The 20,546-nt window shown below is 45.2% G+C and overlaps 1 protein-coding gene, 1 long non-coding RNA gene and 1 other non-coding gene across 4 annotated transcripts; all 3 read left to right on the forward strand.

The window, feature by feature from the left end:
• Positions 1-7: 7 nt before the first annotated feature.
• Positions 8-3,806, forward strand: LOC130405957 (uncharacterized). Of its 2 annotated transcripts, none has more exons than XM_056611298.1 (3): positions 8-2,551; positions 2,633-2,714; positions 3,326-3,806. In XM_056611298.1, the coding sequence occupies exon 1, from the start codon at positions 11-13 to the stop codon at positions 2,132-2,134; it is 2,124 nt and encodes a 707-aa protein (XP_056467273.1). In that variant the 5' UTR covers positions 8-10; the 3' UTR covers positions 2,135-2,551; positions 2,633-2,714; positions 3,326-3,806. The 2 variants fall into 2 exon arrangements, with proteins under 2 accessions (XP_056467273.1, XP_056467272.1); XM_056611297.1 differs by having other exon boundaries at positions 2,636-2,714.
• A 1,785-nt stretch (positions 3,807-5,591) lies between these two features.
• Positions 5,592-5,756, forward strand: LOC130406764 (U1 spliceosomal RNA). The gene has a single exon (XR_008904516.1). It is a non-coding gene; the product is annotated as a U1 spliceosomal RNA (small nuclear RNA).
• A 2,465-nt stretch (positions 5,757-8,221) lies between these two features.
• Positions 8,222-10,736, forward strand: LOC130405958 (uncharacterized). The gene is made up of 4 exons (XR_008904384.1): positions 8,222-9,046; positions 9,543-9,626; positions 10,078-10,134; positions 10,691-10,736. It is a non-coding gene; the product is annotated as an uncharacterized LOC130405958 (long non-coding RNA).
• The last annotated feature ends 9,810 nt before the right edge of the window (positions 10,737-20,546 follow it).

Below are 20,546 nucleotides of genomic sequence, written 5' to 3' on the forward strand. Positions count from 1 at the left end.
GGTTCTTGCCATGTACCCTAGTGCTGTTCCCGACAGCTATGGACAAGAAGAACAGTTTGGAGGTCTTCCAACCGTCCCCCATCTCACTGAAGCTGAGATAGCAGCTAAACAGAGAGCTGACCAATGTATAAAGCATGTAATCACCCAGATCGAACATGGGGACACACCACCTCCCACCTTGCGCACCCAACTTCCTGATCTCCCACTCCTCCTCCGAGAACTCAATCGTCTCGAGCTCCATAACGACATCCTGTTCAGGCGACGCCAAGTGGGGCCACAGACAACTTACCAGCTTGTTCTTCCAGCTGAGCTCCGCGAAACAGTCCTCACCAGTCTGCACGACCATATGGGTCACATGGGAGTCGACCGGACACTGGACCTTGTAAGGACCAGATTCTATTGGCCAAAGATGGTCATGAGTGTGGAAAGGAAAGTGAGGACATGTGGCAGGTGCGTGCGGAGGAAGGCACGACCTGAAAGAGCAGCCCCCTTGGTCAACATTAGGACCACTCGACCTCTTGAGCTCCTCTGTATGGACTACCTGTCCCTGGAGGCTGACAAAAGTGGAACCAAGGATATACTGGTGATCACAGATCACTTCACTAAATTTGCGGTCGCCATCCCAACACCGAATCAAAAGGCCCGCACAGTGGCAAAGTGTCTGTGGGAAAACTTTATGGTACACTATGGTATCCCGGAGAAGTTACATAGTGACCAGGGTCCAGACTTCGAGTCCCGCACGATCAAGGAACTCTGTCAGGTGGCTGGAATCCACAAGGTGAGGACAACCCCATACCATCCTAGGGGCAACCCCGTGGAACGATTTAATCGTACCCTGCTTGATATGTTGGGCACTCTCCAAAATCAAGACAAGTCCAGTTGGCGTGATCATGTGAGACCCCTGGTCCATGCCTACAATTGCACCAGGAACGAGGTGACTGGCTTCACCCCGTACGAACTGATGTTCGGGCGCCAACCTCGCCTGCCAGTTGATCTTGCCTTCAAGTTGCCAGTACCAGAGGGTCAACATTCATCTCACTCTGATTATGTGCAAAACCTCAAGGCACGTCTCAAGGAGAGCTACAAGATAGCCATGGAGAAGGCTGCAAAGATCGCTCTCAAGAACAAAACAAGGTTTGATAAACATGTTACCGTCTCAGACCTGGAACCTGGAGATCGAGTATTGGTCAGGAATGTCCGCATCCGGGGAAAACACAAGATCTCAGACAAATGGGAACCCACTGTCCATGTGGTGGTGAGAAGAGCAGGCACTCTCCCTGTATACACTGTTAAACCTGAAAACGCGGATGGTCCCCTAAGGACGCTACACAGGGACCTGTTGCTGCCGTGCGGGTACCTACCTGCGGAGGAAAATAGTGAGCCTGTGCAAAAGCCGGTACCACGCAGGCCAGGAACTCGTGCAAACCCTGCTGTAGAGGAAGAGAATTCCTCCGATGAAGAGGATGATGCACTCATTCCTGTTTGGTTAAGTTCCCCTGTCCCCATGGTCAGTGAGATTCCTGTGTACCCGGATCTGTCCATGACCGATGTCCAAGACACTCGGCATACTGAACCTCCAGGCGTTCGTCCTGTCGAGAGTCCTGTAAATGCTCAAAATGATGACAATCCACCTGAATTTGACAATCCAACCGATCTTGACACCCAACCCGATTTTGACAATTTACCTGATATGTCCAATAGTACTTCAGATGGTCCTTTGATGTCCATCAAGTTTAACTCTCATCAGAGTGATACTGAGTACTTATCCGCCGATAGAGTCACACCAACCGAGCAAGCCAATGAACCAGCCTTGATTCAAAATGACTTGCCTGAGGATGATAATCCAGATGTCCAAGGAGAACAACTTCCAGTTGAGGAGGATGGTTTTAAAGGAGCAGAACTTGAGGAAGGAAAGGATGGAACAATCCCAATGGATACAGAGGAGAACACAGATACAAATGATTCTGTCAGGAGATCTGAAAGAAATCGTCAACCACCACGACGGCTTGATTATACAGAGCTAGGAAATCCTTTGATCACAGCAGTGAAATCATTCTTTCAAGGACTGTCCACAGCTTGGGAAGAAGTCATAAGAGAAGAACCTGCCCTGACCCCTCGAATAATTTTCCTTTAACTGTATACTATGCACAGGGACGTGCATAAGTTCAGGAGGGGAGAGTGTAACCAGGTGTAAGAAACACTGTTAATTTAGTACCGTAAAAGAAGAAAGACTTTGCTTTGATTATCTTATTTGTTTTGAATGCACCGCTCAACTCGCACGTACTCCCACGTGGGGTACCTAGTTCTCAGCAGCCAATCAGAAGCTACGCAGGCCACGCTCAGCCTGTCGGCTCGGAGAGGAAGTGCAGTCGCGTTGCTCTTCCGGTCTTTTCGGATCTCGGCCCGGGAAGCGAGGGCAGCTGTGCGTTAAGGAGAAGAGGAAAACCAGAGAAAGAACCCAGAGTAAAACCTGTGAAAAAGGAAAAAGAGTCGGAGCACTTACCCAGTGGAGGTCCGGAGCCAAGTGGCTGAACGAAGGAGAGATACGTCGGTAAGACGTGTTAATTATCCGATGAAAAGATAGCTTGACGCTTATCGTCGGCGGCCATGCTAATGCTAGCTCTGTGCTTAGCAGGCTAACTGCTTGCCTGTCCTCCGGAGAGCTGCTACGAGGTTCGGCATTGGCATGCTCCACCTTGATACACAGAGCAACGGTGAGAAATTTGCTCTTCAGCTGCTCTGGTGCGATTTTCCTGTTGTTTTCCGTGTGCTGAAAGAAAGCAGTGGTGATATTAGGGAAAAAATAGTAATTTGATATGTTGTGAATGTGATGAATATAAAACAAGTTTATTTTGTATTGTGCAATTTATTGAAGACATTTATGTTATTCCAACTGAGTTTAAAGCAATTAGAGGGTAATTTTTGGTGCAGATCTCGGACATGAATAGGCCTATAGTGTAAGAGTGAACTAAGCACAATTCTTTAATACCTCTGATTCTACCTCAAAATGTGTACTGTTATGTTATTTGCACATGGTTCAGATGTTTATAATTAATAGTTTTGTATGTTAATGGTTACTTGCCATAAGTATTATTTAAACTGTTCACATGAACAGGTAAATGTGTGAGCACTTTAATATTTAGTTCTCATGAATGATACACTAAAGATTGAACGTTGTACAACAAAGATAGATATTTGAGAATTGAATAGAGATGAAGATTTGTCAGAATAAGATGTAATTGTGTGCATCTTTCGACATCTGATATCCCTAATGATGCATCTGAGAATGGATAGTGTTGAATGTATTGTGTGACCCTGTCTACAGGTCAGGTTTTTTAGAGGACTGAGAGTCTGAGGTTCAGGACAACTTCCTGCTGTGAAAGATGGCGAGCCAACTACCCTGATTGAAGATTAGCACCGAGGAGATATTCACGTACACACTCATTCACACAAGTAATACACTCACATTACACTACAAGAAACCTTGGAATCGGGTGAACTTTCAACAACTCCGTTTATTTTAAGGGCCCCACCAGACATTTTTTGTTTTAAGTGTGCACACTACTTTTTTTATTTTCATTACTGTTTGGTATAATATTTTGCATTTTGTACGAACCAGACAAATTACTTTGTTCACTGTAAAATATAAGAGTGGCTACTCAATTGTTACTCTTGTGTCTGCCTCATTGTTGTTGCTCAGTACAGTGGCTCCTCTCGAATTTGGTCTCTTCTGATTCTGGTCCTGGTCTTATTGTTAGTCCAACTTATATTATACTGTAATTCACTTTTACACTCCTAAAATTGGTTACACAGAGCTCGTGACCCAGAGCAAGCTCCTGTTTGTTGTTATCCTGCGGTATCTACTGGAACTAGTTAATCCACATTTGGACCTAGCAGTAGAAGACAATTTCCATGGCAGACAAGATGCCACCATCCCCACCACCACCACCACCACCACCACCACCACCAGCAAAGAGAAGGAAAACTCTTTTTCAGAGAGTAATTGATAATAAATACGCTGAAAGAGAAAAACTGAAATCAAGAATAATCCTAGGCGCTGCTTTTGAACGTTGGCGGCAACTGAAGGACGAGAAGGGTCTAAAAACCGATGCTTGTGTGGCGGTTGACCTAGTTTCAAAGTTTATACCGTTTATACTCGGTAATACCGGTGTTGAGACGAGTGTATTACTCGGTGTGAAAATGTCCACACCGCGGCAACCCTAGTGAAAACCAGGACTTCCAATACAATTATATGAAACAAACATACATTTTCTAAAAATAGTAATGATTTATGTGACCGTTTAATGTTTATAACATCTGGTGCAACCATAGCCGCGAGAACGTATTCTCAGCAGGGGGTGCTGGAAAAAAAAACCCGGCCTGCACTAGACTCTCAACTCGTCACATTGATAAAAAAAGATATATAGCAGCGCAGCTCAATTACACCAGTGCATGCGCGCACAGTTGAACATCGATCGTTGTGTTCACTTCCTTCACACCATGGTTCACATCCAGCTGCTCACAGAACAAGTTTAGCGCACCACCGCTACCCTCACTTTTTCATATAACCTTTTTTCAGCACTAGGACATATGAGCATTAAATAAATGCTGCGTCTCAACATGCCTTGGACAGCAGCGAGGATGACTCGCTTTGCCACGGGCCGAAACAGTTCGGAGCGACCACAGCCAAAGCGAACACAGCGGGGCAGAGGAGTGTCAGGAAGTCTTTGGTGTACACATCAGTACGTCCTATTTGCACTACTGTTTAGTGGCAATGCAGTGTTTTATTCTATGCCTTTTTATTTTCGTATATTATTTCAATTAATACAATTTATTTATTCATGAAATCAAGATCTGGTCTTCAAATCTTTTTTCCAAATATAGGTCGTATTACGATGGGGTTTGTGTTTATATTCGGACCAATACGGTACAGCGGACGCTCACATGACGTTAAGCATTTCCTGGTGCATAATGTGACGCTTCAGAACCTAAAATCCCGTTTCTCCCCGTTGATACGACAACACATAACCGGCGTTTTCAGAAATCTCCACTTTGGCTGGAGTTTTTAGAAATGATCTTTTTCTGTGATAAGACAGGGCCTCGGACAGGGGGTGTTGCAGCACCCCCAGAACCCCTACTTCCCGCGGTACTGGGTGTAATTTACAGCTGAATGTAGTGCCATGTTGTTAAACGAAAACCTACGCTAGCCTGGCTCGCTCTCGCGCATCTCTGTTCGCGCTCGTGCATGATTGCGCGTCCAGGTATTGGAATGGGTGGAGTCAGAGTCAGCGTTGAAGGAGAGGGGGTAGGACCATTTGAGTTGTGTATTTTCAAAATCTGCTGGCGTTTCGCAAATCGCGTACCCAACCTTTAAGAAAGAAAAAAGGATTCTTTCTGTGGCGGGTCGATAACTCGGATCTCCAGGTTTCCTTTCGTTATGCTTCCATCACGCTGATTTCAGATTCGCCTGTCATCGTGTGACCGGTGGTCTACAGTGTTTATTAAAGTCTAGACATCTCCGAATGCTTTGCAACCGTTCTCCACGGGAACAAGCGTGGGCATCGTTCAGCCCACCTGAACGTGTACAACTCATACTTACCTGGCAAGGGAGATACCACGATCAAGAAGATGGTTCACCCATAGCGAGGCTCAGCCATTGCACTGAGGCTGTTGCTGACCCGTGCGAATTCCCCAAATGTGGGAATCTCGATTGCATAATTTCTGGTAGTGGGGGACTGCGTTCGCGCTCTCCCCTGATCATGTTGTTCTAAAGAAATAATAGCTATGAATGGCTTCATCGCGCTGACTAATGCCGTCCATCCAACGTTTTGCAACGCTACGTTTATTCAAAAGATCACGCAAACGATCACGCCCAAGCAGTGTAATGCATTACATTCAGATGTGGAACTCTGAGTCTGGAATAACGTAGTCATTCATTCATTCATTCATTTCTTTCATTCATTATGGATCAAATTATTGTTTCTGTACAAGTCCCGTCTCTGGCCACAGCAGCGCTCCCACTCATTATGGGTTCCTCCTGTATAAAAGTTAGTATGGACAAGACAATAATTGCTTACGGCCATACCACCCTGAGCACGCGCGATCTCGTCTGATCTCGGAGGCTAAGCAGGGTCAACTCGAGCTCATTGGCTGCAATAGAGTTCCGGGTGTTGACGTTGTTGGGGCGGGGAAAACGTGGGCACCACCATTTTGGCAGTATTCGGCAGACTGGCGCTCTTGTGGTGGAGCAGACATGGTCGATAACTGTTGTGCACCAGGTTGCACAAATAAACGAGGCAAAAATAAATGTACGTCGTTCTACCGCATTCCTAAAGATGCGGAGAGGCGAGCTAAGTGGATCAGCGCCATTAAAAGAGCCAGGAGCAAGCAAAAAAAGACTGAAAAATGGGACCCCCCGGCTGTTGGATTCCGCTTGTGCAGCGATCACTTCATATCAGGTAAGTTACAGAATACAAAGCTTGGCAGCTTAGCGTCATTATTTAATAGGCTATAATTGTGGTCAGGCGCGTATCAGACGCGGGGGATGAGTACGATGCATCCCCCTCACTTCTATTGGAAGGCCATTCCATCCCCTCCACTTTTGTTCGTCAAATCCTCACAAAAATCAGCTTTTCTAATAAAAAATAGTAAACGTTCGCCTGTTGTATGCAATTTAAAATGGTTGCTATGATTGCATCCCTCTGTATCAAATGATCACTCTGTAAATCCCAGCGCTACAATTGACGTTACGTAGACTAAACAGCTCGCGCAGCCTGCAGAAAGCGCTGGCAGCGGTGCTCCCGAGACCCGACTGCCTGAGAGCTCAGCGCGGTGACCGCGGTCATTCAAGCAGTTTCTCACAGATTGCTGTGCCTAACTGTTCGTGCTGCATACTGACTTGACGCCTTCAATGAAAAGGTAGAATTGAATCACTGTTTTAGATCAGCATCATTCACTGCCTGTAATGAAGGCAACATTTTCAGGCATATTAAGCGATTAAAGCGATTAAGCGATTAATTATTAGTCATTAATAGATGCAAGGTTCATGGCTCTCTATTCAAGAGCTAGTTACCTCCTAGCATAAGATCCCATTCATTCTTCCGACGGGAACTAAGCCTACTTTAGTTTTAAAACTGTTTTATTTTTTCGTGCAATATAGCCAATGATGCCGAAAACGAAAAGAAAAAGACAGGGGACTATAGACGGCTTTTTCAAGAGAAAACAAGTAAGTTGACTTCTCTCCCTCTGCAGACACTGACGTGCTTGCAAGTTGCAAGCTATAGGCTATCTGTTTCGAGTGCTACCGCGGTTGGGATGCACAGGTTTGACTAGGGCTACAGGTAGCCTTTACGGAGAGTAGAGTTCCTCGTGCGATTCGTCATTTTCAAACCTTGAGAAAACGCACTTCAATCTACAAGGTGTATCACTCAAAATATACACAAAGTATGTGTCACAGCAATAAACTTAGGCCTACTGGTTTAATGAATGTGAATGAATGCTGTGATACACGAAAATCCGGAGAATTGTGCGATTCGCTTTCTCAGCACACTTGAACGTGAAATGTCCTCAACAGTGTGTGTCAAGGGTTCATCTTGTTTTCTTAGAACATTAGAAGCATGCAAGTGCGTTCCATTCGATCAGACACGTTTTATTTTCAGTTAGGCTACTGTATAATCAGTAAGACCACACCATAAACACATAAGCCCAACATTATACATAGATCATAGATAGGTCTCAGCATGAAATGGAGAACATTTGAAGTTGAACTTGACCACTGGTTTGACAGCCTGCACTCTGTGTGTCACTACATAATAACATCACTACATACAAGTAACAAACGCTCTAGCCAAATGTCATTAGAGCTACAGTTATTGAACATTCATGCAACAGCCTCAAGTGGCTTTACAAATGTGTTTTGTCTCTGCTCATTATGACAAACTAATTGTTCTGCAATCATTTTCCTGTCCAACAGATCCAGCTTGTGCTTTTGAACATAACACACGGTTACACTGTTGAGACATGTTTGTGTCATTGTACTTCGCATCCATGTTTTCAGCCTTCAGAGGCTGCTGAAGCTCCTTTCAGCTTTATCACACAGTGTGTGTGTGTGTGTGTGTGTGTGTGTGTGTGTGTGTGTGTGTGTGTGTGTGTGTGTGTGTGTGTGTGTGTGTGTGTGTGTGTGTGTGCGTATCAAACAAACACACAATGAGTCATACACACACACACACACACACACACACACACACACACACACACACACACACACACACACACAGTGTATCTGCTCGCATTTCTTCCATTTTGTAGGCCTAGATGTATGTAAAAGTTCATATAATTGATCATCGCTATTTGGAATGATTATTTCTTCGCCTATTCCAGAACACCCCCACTTTTGGAAAGCTTGATACGCCCCTGATTGTGGTTTCGGATCAGTTTAATACTACAGTGTGCACAGTGATCTGGGAGCAGCTTTATGAGGCTGTGCTTCTGCATGGACATGTACAGCATCATAAATCCCCTGCATGTTAATGGGTTGATGTGCAATGAGATAGATGAACAGCAATGCTGAACAGTGCATGATACAGCCAGCACAGTTAAATGACACAAAGAAATAAATAACACTATTTATTTAACTTCTATTTCTACTCAGGGAAGATTCAAAGTGAGCAATCAAACCCTGGTTGGATGTGTCATTTAGCCCTTTGAGTGTGGTGTATGTGATAATGCGTAGCATAGCTCAGGGCAGACATTGTAGGCATCAGCTCTAGCCAAAGGCCAGGTTCAATGAAGTGGACCGAAATATGTTCCCACCTGAATGGTGCTTTGGCTGTGCAGTTCACATGCACAGTTTGTCCACATGCACCTATTCATCCCCCAGCGATTGTAGCCCAGCTTCTTTTAGGTTTTAGATTTTAGATATGTTAAGTTTAAGTCTACCTTCCTTTTTTTACGTGAACTTGCCTCACTGTTTAAATAATGTCTGCCTCTGACTCATCAATTGTTTACTTATATTCCTCAGGGCCCGAAAGGACCAAGAGGTGAAAGGGTAAGCCACTATCAAACTCATTAATTATGACAAGATGCATGACAATGCCATGTTTGCTGGATAGAAACTTTCATGGAGTTTATCGGGTTGATATATGATGACGCCGATTGACCTTTCAACTTGAATAGGCCACACCCCTTTGTTTACATCAGGCACAGCCTAAAGCCCTCCGCCGTGATAATATAACAAATAATAATGGACCAATCTCTGCTGCACGACGGCTGAAAATAACCTGAACTACAAATATTTGTTGTATATTATTTTTTTCTGACTTTGGCTCACATATCCAGAACAAATTCATATTTATCTTTTCTAAACTTTATTAACAATAATAAAACAATTTAGTAAAAGGACATGACGCTTTTATTCAAGTTGAGACCAAACCGAGCTCCACAGCCGAACAGAGCTGGGACTCTGGCAGCGTCCCAGCAGACACGGTGGCTGTGTGTCAATCAGTGGTAATCAACGGAGACTAACCCAAGGCCTTCCTCCACAGGGACCCCAGGGCCCTGACGGGAGGGACGGCAGACCTGGCAACCCCGGCCCTGCTGGGCCCCCAGGACCCCCTGGCCTCGGCAGAGTAAGTATCCTATAGGGGCCGACTTGGTCAACTGCTGGGTGGGGGGACTGAAGGTGGATGTTGGTTCTAAAATGTGACTGTGTGGGGGACTGAAGGTGGATGTTGGTTCTAAAGTGCTGCTGGGTGGGGGAACTGAAGATGGATGTTGGTTCTAAAGTGTTCCTAGGTGGGGGAACTGAATGTTGATGAAGGCCTCTCAGTAAATAAGGTTAACCGGCTGGTATATCCTATTGTAACCGTAAGGTATAGAAGCTACAGGAAGATGCTGATTTGCTGTTCATCTGTTTGATAAACGATCAAGCCCTTAAACTCACCTGACCCAAATTCTGGCACAATTATAGCAATGGAACAGACAATAACCTATGATTTAGAAAATAAGTATATTGTATTGTATGAATTTTTATATGTATATTTTGTCTCTTATTCTGGTTTTTATTTTTCACTCCAACAGAACTTTGCTGCTCAGTATGATCACAACAAAGGCGCTGATATTGGTCCCGGCCCCATGGTGAACACACACGCACGCACGCACGCACGCACGCACGCACACACACACACACACACACACGCACACGCACACGCACAAACTCACACACACACACATGCACAAACTCTGAGACACACACACCTGCAGTTTTGTGGTAACTCTCCAACAATAACACTATGTATTCACACATACACATCACCACACAGAACTACCACTAAGAACCCATCGAAGTCTGAAGACCTTTCCATGTCAGAGCACACCTGTCAAATAGGTTTCCGCTACAGTGTTCACTGTCATTCCCAATCCATGGATTATTCCCATGGAGTTCTGGGATTTATGCCACTTTATGGCATGCATTCTCACCTTAGCTTTCAGTCCAGTCAATGGACTCATCGTCAAAGAAATACTTCCACACATTTCTGGACTACTGTAAGTGTGGTTTTATAACACAAAACCCTTTCTGTTGTATAGCATTCTGTCCTCAGCGGCATATCTTACTCACAGCCCACAACATGCACAGCCACTGGTGTTGGACATTGCTGTTGTTTGACCTTTGATTTCTTTCCTCTATCTCCAGGGAATGATGGGAATGAAAGGCCAACCTGGACTTCCCGGCCCCCCTGTAAGTACCCCCTCACCACACACACACACACACACACACACACACACACACACACACACACACACACACACACACACACACACACACACACACACACACACACACACACACACACACACACACACACACACACACACACACACACACACACACACACACACACATAGCTAGTTGATTTATAGCATGCAATTCGTGGGGCTGACAATGTCCTGTTTTTTATGCTGCTAAGCTAGCAAGTGCTAACGTAGTAGTAATAATAATAATAATACATTTAATTTAGAGGCGCCTTTCAAAACACCCAAGGTCACCTTACAGAGCATATAGTCATCATACATATTTAAAAAAAAAAAAAAAAAAACAAGACATTGTGGAAAAAATAAATAAATAAATAAATAAACAAGCAATAAGAAATAAATAAAACAAAAACAAGACAAAACAAAACAAAAAAAAACAATCAAAACAGTGATCAGTTAGACGTTGTGTGCGAGTTTGAACAGGTGAGTTTTGAGTTGTGACTTGAAGGTTGTAATGGTGTCTGACTGTTTTATGTGTGGGGGGAGGGAGTTCCAGAGCCTGGGTGCTGAACAGCTGAATGACCGGGCACCCATTGTAGTGAGTCGTGATGTGGGGATACATAGTAGTCCAGCAGAGGTTGAGCGGAGGGAGCGGGAGGGAGTGTATTCTTGGAGGAGGTCGCAGAGATAACTGGGGGCTAGGTTGTGGAGAGCTTTGTAGGTGAGGAGTAGGGTTTTGTATTGGATGCGGTAGTGTACTGGGAGCCAGTGAAGTTGAATGAGGACAGGGGTGATGTGGTCAGATGATTTGGTGCGGGTGATGATCCGGGCGGCTGAGTTCTGAATGATCTGCAGTCTGTTGATGAGTTTGGTGGGGAGTCCGGTGAGGAGGGCGTTGCAGTAGTCTATGCGTGATGTGACAAATGAGTGAACTAGGATTTCAGTGCTGGATTGGGTCAGTGATGGGCGGAGTCTGGCGATGTTGCGGAGGTGGAAGAATGCAGTCCGGGTGATGTTGTGAATATGGGGTGCGAATGAGAGGGTGTTGTCCAGGATGACGCCGAGGCTCTTGACTTTGGAGGAGAAGGGTACTGGGAATCCATCGATAATTATGAGTGGAGCTGGGGTGTGTTGTGATTTAGTGAGGGTGGATTTGGATCCGATGAGCAGGGCCTCGGTCTTGTTTCCATTGAGTTTCAGGAAGTTCCTGCTCAACCAGCTCCGGATCTCTTCCAGGCACGTGATGAGGGAAGTGGGGGGGATGGCAGCGGTGGGTTTGGTGGAGATGTAGACCTGTGTGTCGTCAGCGTAGCAGTGAAAATGGACCCCATGGTGACGGAGGAGTGTGCCCAGCGGGAGGAGGTAAGTGGTGAAGAGGAGTGGACCCAAGACTGACCCCTGGGGGACACCCAGTGAGACACCTGAACACCCAGACTTGTGGTTGCTTAGTTGAACAAATTGTTGACGGCCGGTGAGGTAGGATGTAAACCAGGAGAGTGCAGCACCAGTGATCCCAATACCAGCTAGGCGGTCCAGGAGCAGAGGGTGGGAGATGGTGTCGAATGCTGCGCTGAGATCGAGGAGGATGAGAATGGTGAGTAATCCAGAGTCGGCTGCAAGGAGGAGGTCGTTGGTGATTTTGACTAGGGCTGTTTCAGTGCTGTGTTTTGGACGGAAGCCAGATTGGAACGGTTCGTGGAGATTGTTAGTGTCGAGGTGGGACTGTAGTTGTGCGGCAACCACCCTTTCAAGTGTTTTGGAGATGAAAGGGAGATTGGAGATGGGCCGGTAATGGTTAAGGTCAGTTGGGTCAGCACCAGGTTTTTTCAGGATGGGAGTGATGGCAGCCAGCTTGAGAGTGGGGGGTACAGTACCAGTAGTGAGGGAGGAGTTAATTATGTTGGTGATCATGGGGGAGATGGACGGAAGACATGCTTTGACAAGGGAGGTGGGAAGAGGATCGAGCTGACAGGTGGTGGTTTTGGCTTTGCGGATGAATTCTGAAACGGTCTGTTCTGTTACTAGGGTGAAGTCAGAGAGGGAGCTGATGAGAGGTTGGCCAGAGGTGATCATCCAGGGTGGGTCATCAGAGGGGGTGCGAGATGAGGCCAGTTGTTGGTGAATGGTGTTGATTTTAGAGCTGAAGAAGTCAAGGAACGCAGTGCATTGGGTGGTGGAAATGTCTGGAGGGAGAGATTTAGGAGGCTGAAGTAAGTGGCTGACTGTTGAGAAGAGGACTCTGCTGTTGCCTGTACCAGTGTTGATGAGGTTGGAGTAGTATGAGGTTTTGGCAGTAGTGAGGGCATTCTTGTAGTGATGGAGGTGGTCCGAATACATTTGGCGGTGTACAGTGAGTTGAGTCTTTTTGTAGAGTCGCTCCAGTCGACGACCAGTGGCTTTGAGCTGGCGCAGATGAGGAGTGAACCAGGGAGCAGTGTGGGTGAATGAGACTGAACGGGTTTTCAGGGGGGCCAGGGTGGTGAGGGAGGAGGAGAGGCAGTTATTGTAGTGAGTCACCAGGTCAGTCAGGGAGGAAGCTGGGGGAGGGTTGGGGTAGGAGCTGATCATGGTGGAGAGGTCTGTGGTGTTGATAAGTTTGATGTTTCTGAAGGAGATGGTCCGTTGTTCCTTGCTTTTGTGTAGTTGGGTATGAATGTCAAAAAGTACAGCTTTGTGGTCGGAGATGGGGAAATCAATGACATCAAGGTTAGTGGGAGTGATGTCAGTGCAGCAGATTAAATCCAGAATGTGACCTTTGTTATGGGTTGGGAGGTTGACATGTTGTGTGATGCCAAGACAGTCCAGAAGTGATGTGAAGTCATTAGCAAAAGTACAGGATGGGTTGTCAATGTGGATGTTGAAATCACCAAGGAGGATAACAGTGGGGGACATTGCACATACAGATGTAAGTAGTGATGAGAATTCATTGAGGAAAACGGCGGAGGGTTTTGGCGGTCTGTAAATGGTGACAATGATAGTGGGTTTGGGGCCTGAGAGTTTTACAGCTAGACATTCAAAGGAGGAATGAAGGGGGACTGTGACAGTGGTGACTTTGATGTTATCACGATGGAGGAGAGCGAGGCCACCCCCCCTCCCATTAACCCGGGGTTTACTAATAAAAGAAAAACCTGGTGGGACTGCTTCATTTAGATGGGAGAAGTCATTTGGTTGTTGCCAGGTCTCAGTGAGGCAGAGAATGTCTAGGCTCTGGTCAACAATAAAGTCATTTATCAAAAGGGCCTTATTACTGAGGGATCTGGTGTTCAGCAGACAGAGTTTCAGACAGGTGAGTGGAGTGTAGCAGGTTGCTTTGAGCAGAGGGAACAGTACACTGTGATTGACGGGACTGACCGTACGGGCTGTGCGAGGAGGGGGGGCGGGGCCCAGTGGACCAGAAGGAGCGGATGTTTTTGTTGCTGGTGTGAGTGTACTGAAAATTCCGTCCAGAGCCTCGGTGGATGTATTTTGGTCGTTTGAGAATGTCCTGGGGGGATGCAAGCTGAGGTGGTTGGGTCCTTGAGAAGATCCGTAGACGTAACATCTCCGTTACCGAGTAACGGAGCGGCAGAGATGCGCTCGTTACGTGAGAGTCAAACATAGCGCAATCCAGAGGAACAGGTTAAAATCCACAGGTTGTGAAGTCGGAAGAAGCCAGCGGTAGATCCAGGCGATTATGGTGAAGCCACAGAGCGAGCACGGCGGAGGCAGAGGAGTGGAGCAAGCCGGTTGTAGCTACGCTGGAGACGGGGAAGCCAGTTGGACGGCGCCGGGGGTTAACAGCAGTCTAGCCGGCCAGCAGGTGTCATCCACCAACAGCTGCACGACTCCACGCACAAAACACAAAACAAAACACGCAGACGTTTAACGTTCAGAGATAAATAAATAAATAAAGAAAACTGACGCAGTTACTTAACTTAACTTTGTAGTCCGATCCGAGGTCCAGAAGGGTTTCAGACAGAAGGTGTTGAAAGTAAGCAAAAGAAAACTGATTAAAAAGTTAAAAGACTAGAAAGAAAAAGAAAATCGCGAAAAAATAATGTTCAGAATGACGTTCCGGTGAGCAGCAGCAGCAACAGCGTTCAAAAGGCAACAGCGTCCACCAACGTACGACCTCACGTATAAAACACGTAAAAATAAAGAAAACGGGCGCACTGACAATAGCGAAAAGTGACTATATATAACAAGTAAACTTAGCTAAACTACTAAAGACCAAAAAAAAACGACAAAATGTTCAATGCAATCGTGAGAAATATTGGAAATACTGAATAAAAACAAGCCATACAGAGCGGCGTTAGACTCGCCAGCGTCCCCGTTACTAGGCAACTAAACAAACCCAAGTTTGACGCTGAAATGTTTCTATTTATTTTGTAGGGAGAAAGAGTGATAATCCCTTGAGTCCGGACTTTGTTCCATCTCTTTTCAACTACGTTCCATCTCCAGAGAAGAGGAAAAGAAAAATGAGACTGGAGGTTTTCAACAGACGACAGGGAGCAAAGCTACAGAAGATGGAGCAGACAAAGCTATCTGCGAAAGCCATCCCTCCCAGGTGAATATTTAAGTTCCTTAACCTGGTCAACCCCACTTCCATGGACTTGGGAAAATTATAAACCAATTTTTTTTTGTACAATTCATTGTAGGTTTAATAACACCCAATGAGCTAAAAAACATAACATCTGTGACTGGGCTGAAATCATCACACACCTATACCGACTTGCATTTGGCAGCCACTGACTATGCATGTGATTGTCACTGTCATTGTCAATATCCCTGTCATTGTCTTTCTATTCATTTATTTTATTACATTGTTTATTTATCATATACCGACTATAAAGCACTTTTGGATGTAAATGTGCTATACAAATACAATTTACTTACTTTCTTACTAACGAAAGCTAGTATACTGCAGAAAACAGAGAGTGACTGACAAAAGAATGACAAACTGTCATCAGTAGTGACAGTTTATACTACTTTTGTTTTCACCAGAGCATCAACAGATTGTCCCCAAGACTGCAACAAGGATCCTACTGCAGAGCAAAGTCCCACCACAGAGCCTTTGAAGGAATCTACCCATGAAGAACCTGGAAACGATGTCCAGCCTGTTCTCCATGAGGAGGATCCAGCAACCCCACCATGCACCACTGAAACCTGTGGTAAATGCGTCCAATCTCTTGAGCAAGAATGCCAAGCTCTGAGGACTGAAAATATGTTGTTGAAGGAAAAAATGAATAGGACTACACTGAATGAGATGAGCTTGCATAACGATGATAAAAGGGTTCATACTCTCACTGGTTTATCAGCATTCTCCATTCTCATGACAATTTTTCATATTGTGGCTCCTTTTCTCCAACTTAAATCTAGTTTAACATGTTTTCAGCAGTACATGTTAACTTTAATTAAGCTTAGAATGAACTTGTCCTTTGAGTTTTTGGCTTTTTATTTTGACATTGACTCAACCACTGTTTCAAAGCTCTTTAAACACTGCATTAGTGTGATGCATTGTAGACTGGTGCCAAGTCTGGTGTTGTGGCCTGACAGAGAATACTTAAGAAAATCTCTTCCATATGCATTTCGAAACCGTAGCTTTGAAAAGACAGTTTGCATTATAGATTGTTTTGAAATATTTCTAGAGAAACCCAGTAGATTGCTAGCCAGTGCTCAGTGTTACTCATCATACAAATCACACCACACAATGAAATATTTAATTGCAATTTGCCCTCGAGGTTCCATTTGTTTCATTTCCGCTGCATGGGGAGGTCGCACAAGTGATACGTTTATCACAGAACAAAGTCACTTTTTATCTCATTTGCTCCCAGGGGACGTAGTTTTAGCGGACAGAGGTTGTCTGGTTAAAGAGTCCATTGAGAGATGCCAAGCTGAATTAAAAATTCCAGCATTTACTCGTGGATAGAAGCAGTTAGATCCTGCTGACTTGGAGAACACCAGACGTCTAGCCTCTCTTAGGATACATATTGAAAGAGTGATAGGAGTTCTCCGTCAAAAGTACACAGTCTTGCAAAGCACTGTCCCCATATGTTTCACGGACATAGACAGGGAAAATGATGTGACCTACCTTGACAAGATGGTGAGCGTGTGTTGTGCACTTACAAATGTGTCTGAATCTGTGGTGTCCTTCCAGTGATGGGGATGTACAGTAAATTGAACTGATGTGACTGGCTACAGATGTGCTCAACCAGCAAATAAACCTTTGTGACTCACACTTCTTGCTTGCTTGTCGTGACATTATTTTTAATCACTCGCTATTCTGATGCGATCACATCGTTTCTCTTTGCAGATCAAGCTGCACATCCACCCATTCTAACTTGAGTTCCACCCAAACAGATATTTGTTCTGGTGTGTTTTATATGAATGACCCACCCATGTTTCATATCCCTGATTGCTACAGATATCTAATACAAATTATGGGGAAGAGAACAATATTGGTTTAACAACTGTTTATTCATAAATAACAGTACAGTATCAGCTACTACAAACAACTCATTTCACAGTCTCCTCACTAAGGTTTTCTTCTTTGGGCATTGATCACTTTTCGGCAGATGGGACATACCCACTGTTTTGGGACCCTTTTCATGCGAAGGCAGGTCTGGTGAAACTTTTTAACTGAACAAAAACCTGACGCACAGACCACCATGTTCCCTGCTTCTGGCTCAGGGCAGTAGCACCACTGTTGTTGACTATGATCAGCAAATGCTGCTGCTGCTGGTGCTGGTTTCTGTGCAGAAAAACACTTTACTGCCTAATTAACAGAAAGGTCCTTTGCAGAAAATGGGCACTTAATTTCTATGACACCTGAACCACAGCAGCTACAGGAAACGTATCCATCAGGTGAGGCCCCAATGCAGGGGTGAAATCCTGAATCCAGCTGTTCCTACCATGACATTCGTGTGTGAGAGGCGATGACGCATTTCATAGTATTTCCTTGCCAAGTCCTCGTGTTGACATCCCCAACTGAAGAAAACAACAATAACATTAGTTTTGGACAATAGTAATGCCACCCCACATTGGTACCGCCCTGCTCTTTCAAAAGGATACTACCTACTTGGTTTAACACTCCTGCTTTTTAAGAATAGTACTTCCTGGATTTACCCTCCCTGTTATTGTACCTACTTCACATTCATTTGATTGTACACCATCTGGAAATGACCATTTTACACACAGGAGCAGTTACACACTGCATGCCCTGTTTTACCCTAATCCTTCTATGCTCATGAATACCTGGTAGCCTCACTGGTGAAACTATGGGACTTTTGGGTAGCATATTTGTCTTATTAGAGACACTGCAGGCTTTCTGACGTCTGTCTTTGTGGCTGCTCTGAAGGTAGTTATATCTATCCGGATACTGCAGATCTGGGACGTCTTCTTCAGCGGAGATGCTTTTGAAAAGCACCCCGGGGGCATTGTATGGGTCGGTAATATTTAACCTATTTAATTTTTGCCTATAGAGCTCGATGTCATGCGAATTAAAGTGAGATGAGTACTCCGATGGCTTGAAAGCTTCGGCGCCGGGTCATTTTAAGGAAGCTCTTTAAGGGCGGCGCTTGATTTTACTGACAAAATGGCGTTCCGAACACCGGTGGTCACGTGGGTTCAGGAACTCGATATCATGCAAGCACTTTGTTTTCTTTTTATTTTGTTCTACACCACAATTGCATGCTTTAAACATGACACGGGGCCAACAGTAAAGGCGTTTTTTCAGCCAACTCCCTGTTAGCCAGTTTACCTTGTCATACATGGAGCAATTTAAAATGCTCCTTACCGTAGCACCAACGAGCTGTGTGGTTTTCACAGTAGGTTTTGGTCTGCCCTCTGCTTTCACTCGTAGTCAGTTCACGATAGCTGTCCAATGAAGGCGGTGACTGGCCAGAGTGTTGTGTCAAGTGACTGAAGTGCAAAATTCTACCCTATCGGTCACTGGTTCACGGGTGGGACTTATCTGCCATAAGGATCAATTGAAACGGAAAATAAACACGAGCCGCCTGGGGTTCACTCGATTTACATTGAAGTCAATGGGAATAGTGGCGCTGTTGTGACTCACATAATTGATTTCAGGAAAACAGCTCGTCTTCTCCCCCGCGCCCCGCGCGCGACCCCTTCGTGCAGTACTCGTGACCCAGAGCTCGTGACCCAGAGCAAGCTCCTGTTTGTTGTTATCCTGCGGTATCTACTGGAACTAGTTAATCCACATTTGGACCTAGCAGTAGAAGACAATTTCCATGGCAGACAAGATGCCACCATCCCCACCACCACCACCACCACCACCACCACCACCAGCAAAGAGAAGGAAAACTCTTTTTCAGAGAGTAATTGATAATAAATACGCTGAAAGAGAAAAACTGAAATCAAGAATAATCCTAGGCGCTGCTTTTGAACGTTGGCGGCAACTGAAGGACGAGAAGGGTCTAAAAACCGATGCTTGTGTGGCGGTTGACCTAGTTTCAAAGTTTATACCGTTTATACTCGGTAATACCGGTGTTGAGACGAGTGTATTACTCGGTGTGAAAATGTCCACACCGCGGCAACCCTAGTGAAAACCAGGACTTCCAATACAATTATATGAAACAAACATACATTTTCTAAAAATAGTAATGATTTATGTGACCGTTTAATGTTTATAACATCTGGTGCAACCATAGCCGCGAGAACGTATTCTCAGCAGGGGGTGCTGGAAAAAAAAACCCGGCCTGCACTAGACTCTCAACTCGTCACATTGATAAAAAAAGATATATAGCAGCGCAGCTCAATTACACCAGTGCATGCGCGCACAGTTGAACATCGATCGTTGTGTTCACTTCCTTCACACCATGGTTCACATCCAGCTGCTCACAGAACAAGTTTAGCGCACCACCGCTACCCTCACTTTTTCATATAACCTTTTTTCAGCACTAGGACATATGAGCATTAAATAAATGCTGCGTCTCAACATGCCTTGGACAGCAGCGAGGATGACTCGCTTTGCCACGGGCCGAAACAGTTCGGAGCGACCACAGCCAAAGCGAACACAGCGGGGCAGAGGAGTGTCAGGAAGTCTTTGGTGTACACATCAGTACGTCCTATTTGCACTACTGTTTAGTGGCAATGCAGTGTTTTATTCTATGCCTTTTTATTTTCGTATATTATTTCAATTAATACAATTTATTTATTCATGAAATCAAGATCTGGTCTTCAAATCTTTTTTCCAAATATAGGTCGTATTACGATGGGGTTTGTGTTTATATTCGGACCAATACGGTACAGCGGACGCTCACATGACGTTAAGCATTTCCTGGTGCATAATGTGACGCTTCAGAACCTAAAATCCCGTTTCTCCCCGTTGATACGACAACACATAACCGGCGTTTTCAGAAATCTCCACTTTGGCTGGAGTTTTTAGAAATGATCTTTTTCTGTGATAAGACAGGGCCTCGGACAGGGGGTGTTGCAGCACCCCCAGAACCCCTACTTCCCGCGGTACTGGGTGTAATTTACAGCTGAATGTAGTGCCATGTTGTTAAACGAAAACCTACGCTAGCCTGGCTCGCTCTCGCGCATCTCTGTTCGCGCTCGTGCATGATTGCGCGTCCAGGTATTGGAATGGGTGGAGTCAGAGTCAGCGTTGAAGGAGAGGGGGTAGGACCATTTGAGTTGTGTATTTTCAAAATCTGCTGGCGTTTCGCAAATCGCGTACCCAACCTTTAAGAAAGAAAAAAGGATTCTTTCTGTGGCGGGTCGATAACTCGGATCTCCAGGTTTCCTTTCGTTATGCTTCCATCACGCTGATTTCAGATTCGCCTGTCATCGTG

This window comes from Gadus chalcogrammus, chromosome 16 (assembly GCF_026213295.1).
Source record: "Gadus chalcogrammus isolate NIFS_2021 chromosome 16, NIFS_Gcha_1.0, whole genome shotgun sequence".
Classification (NCBI taxonomy): domain Eukaryota; kingdom Metazoa; phylum Chordata; class Actinopteri; order Gadiformes; family Gadidae; genus Gadus; species Gadus chalcogrammus.

What these genes read in the sequence shown, in the direction of transcription:
- LOC130405957 (XM_056611298.1), top strand. Translation starts at nt 11, where the DNA reads ATGTACCCTAGTGCTGTTCCCGACAGCTATGGACAAGAAGAACAGTTT.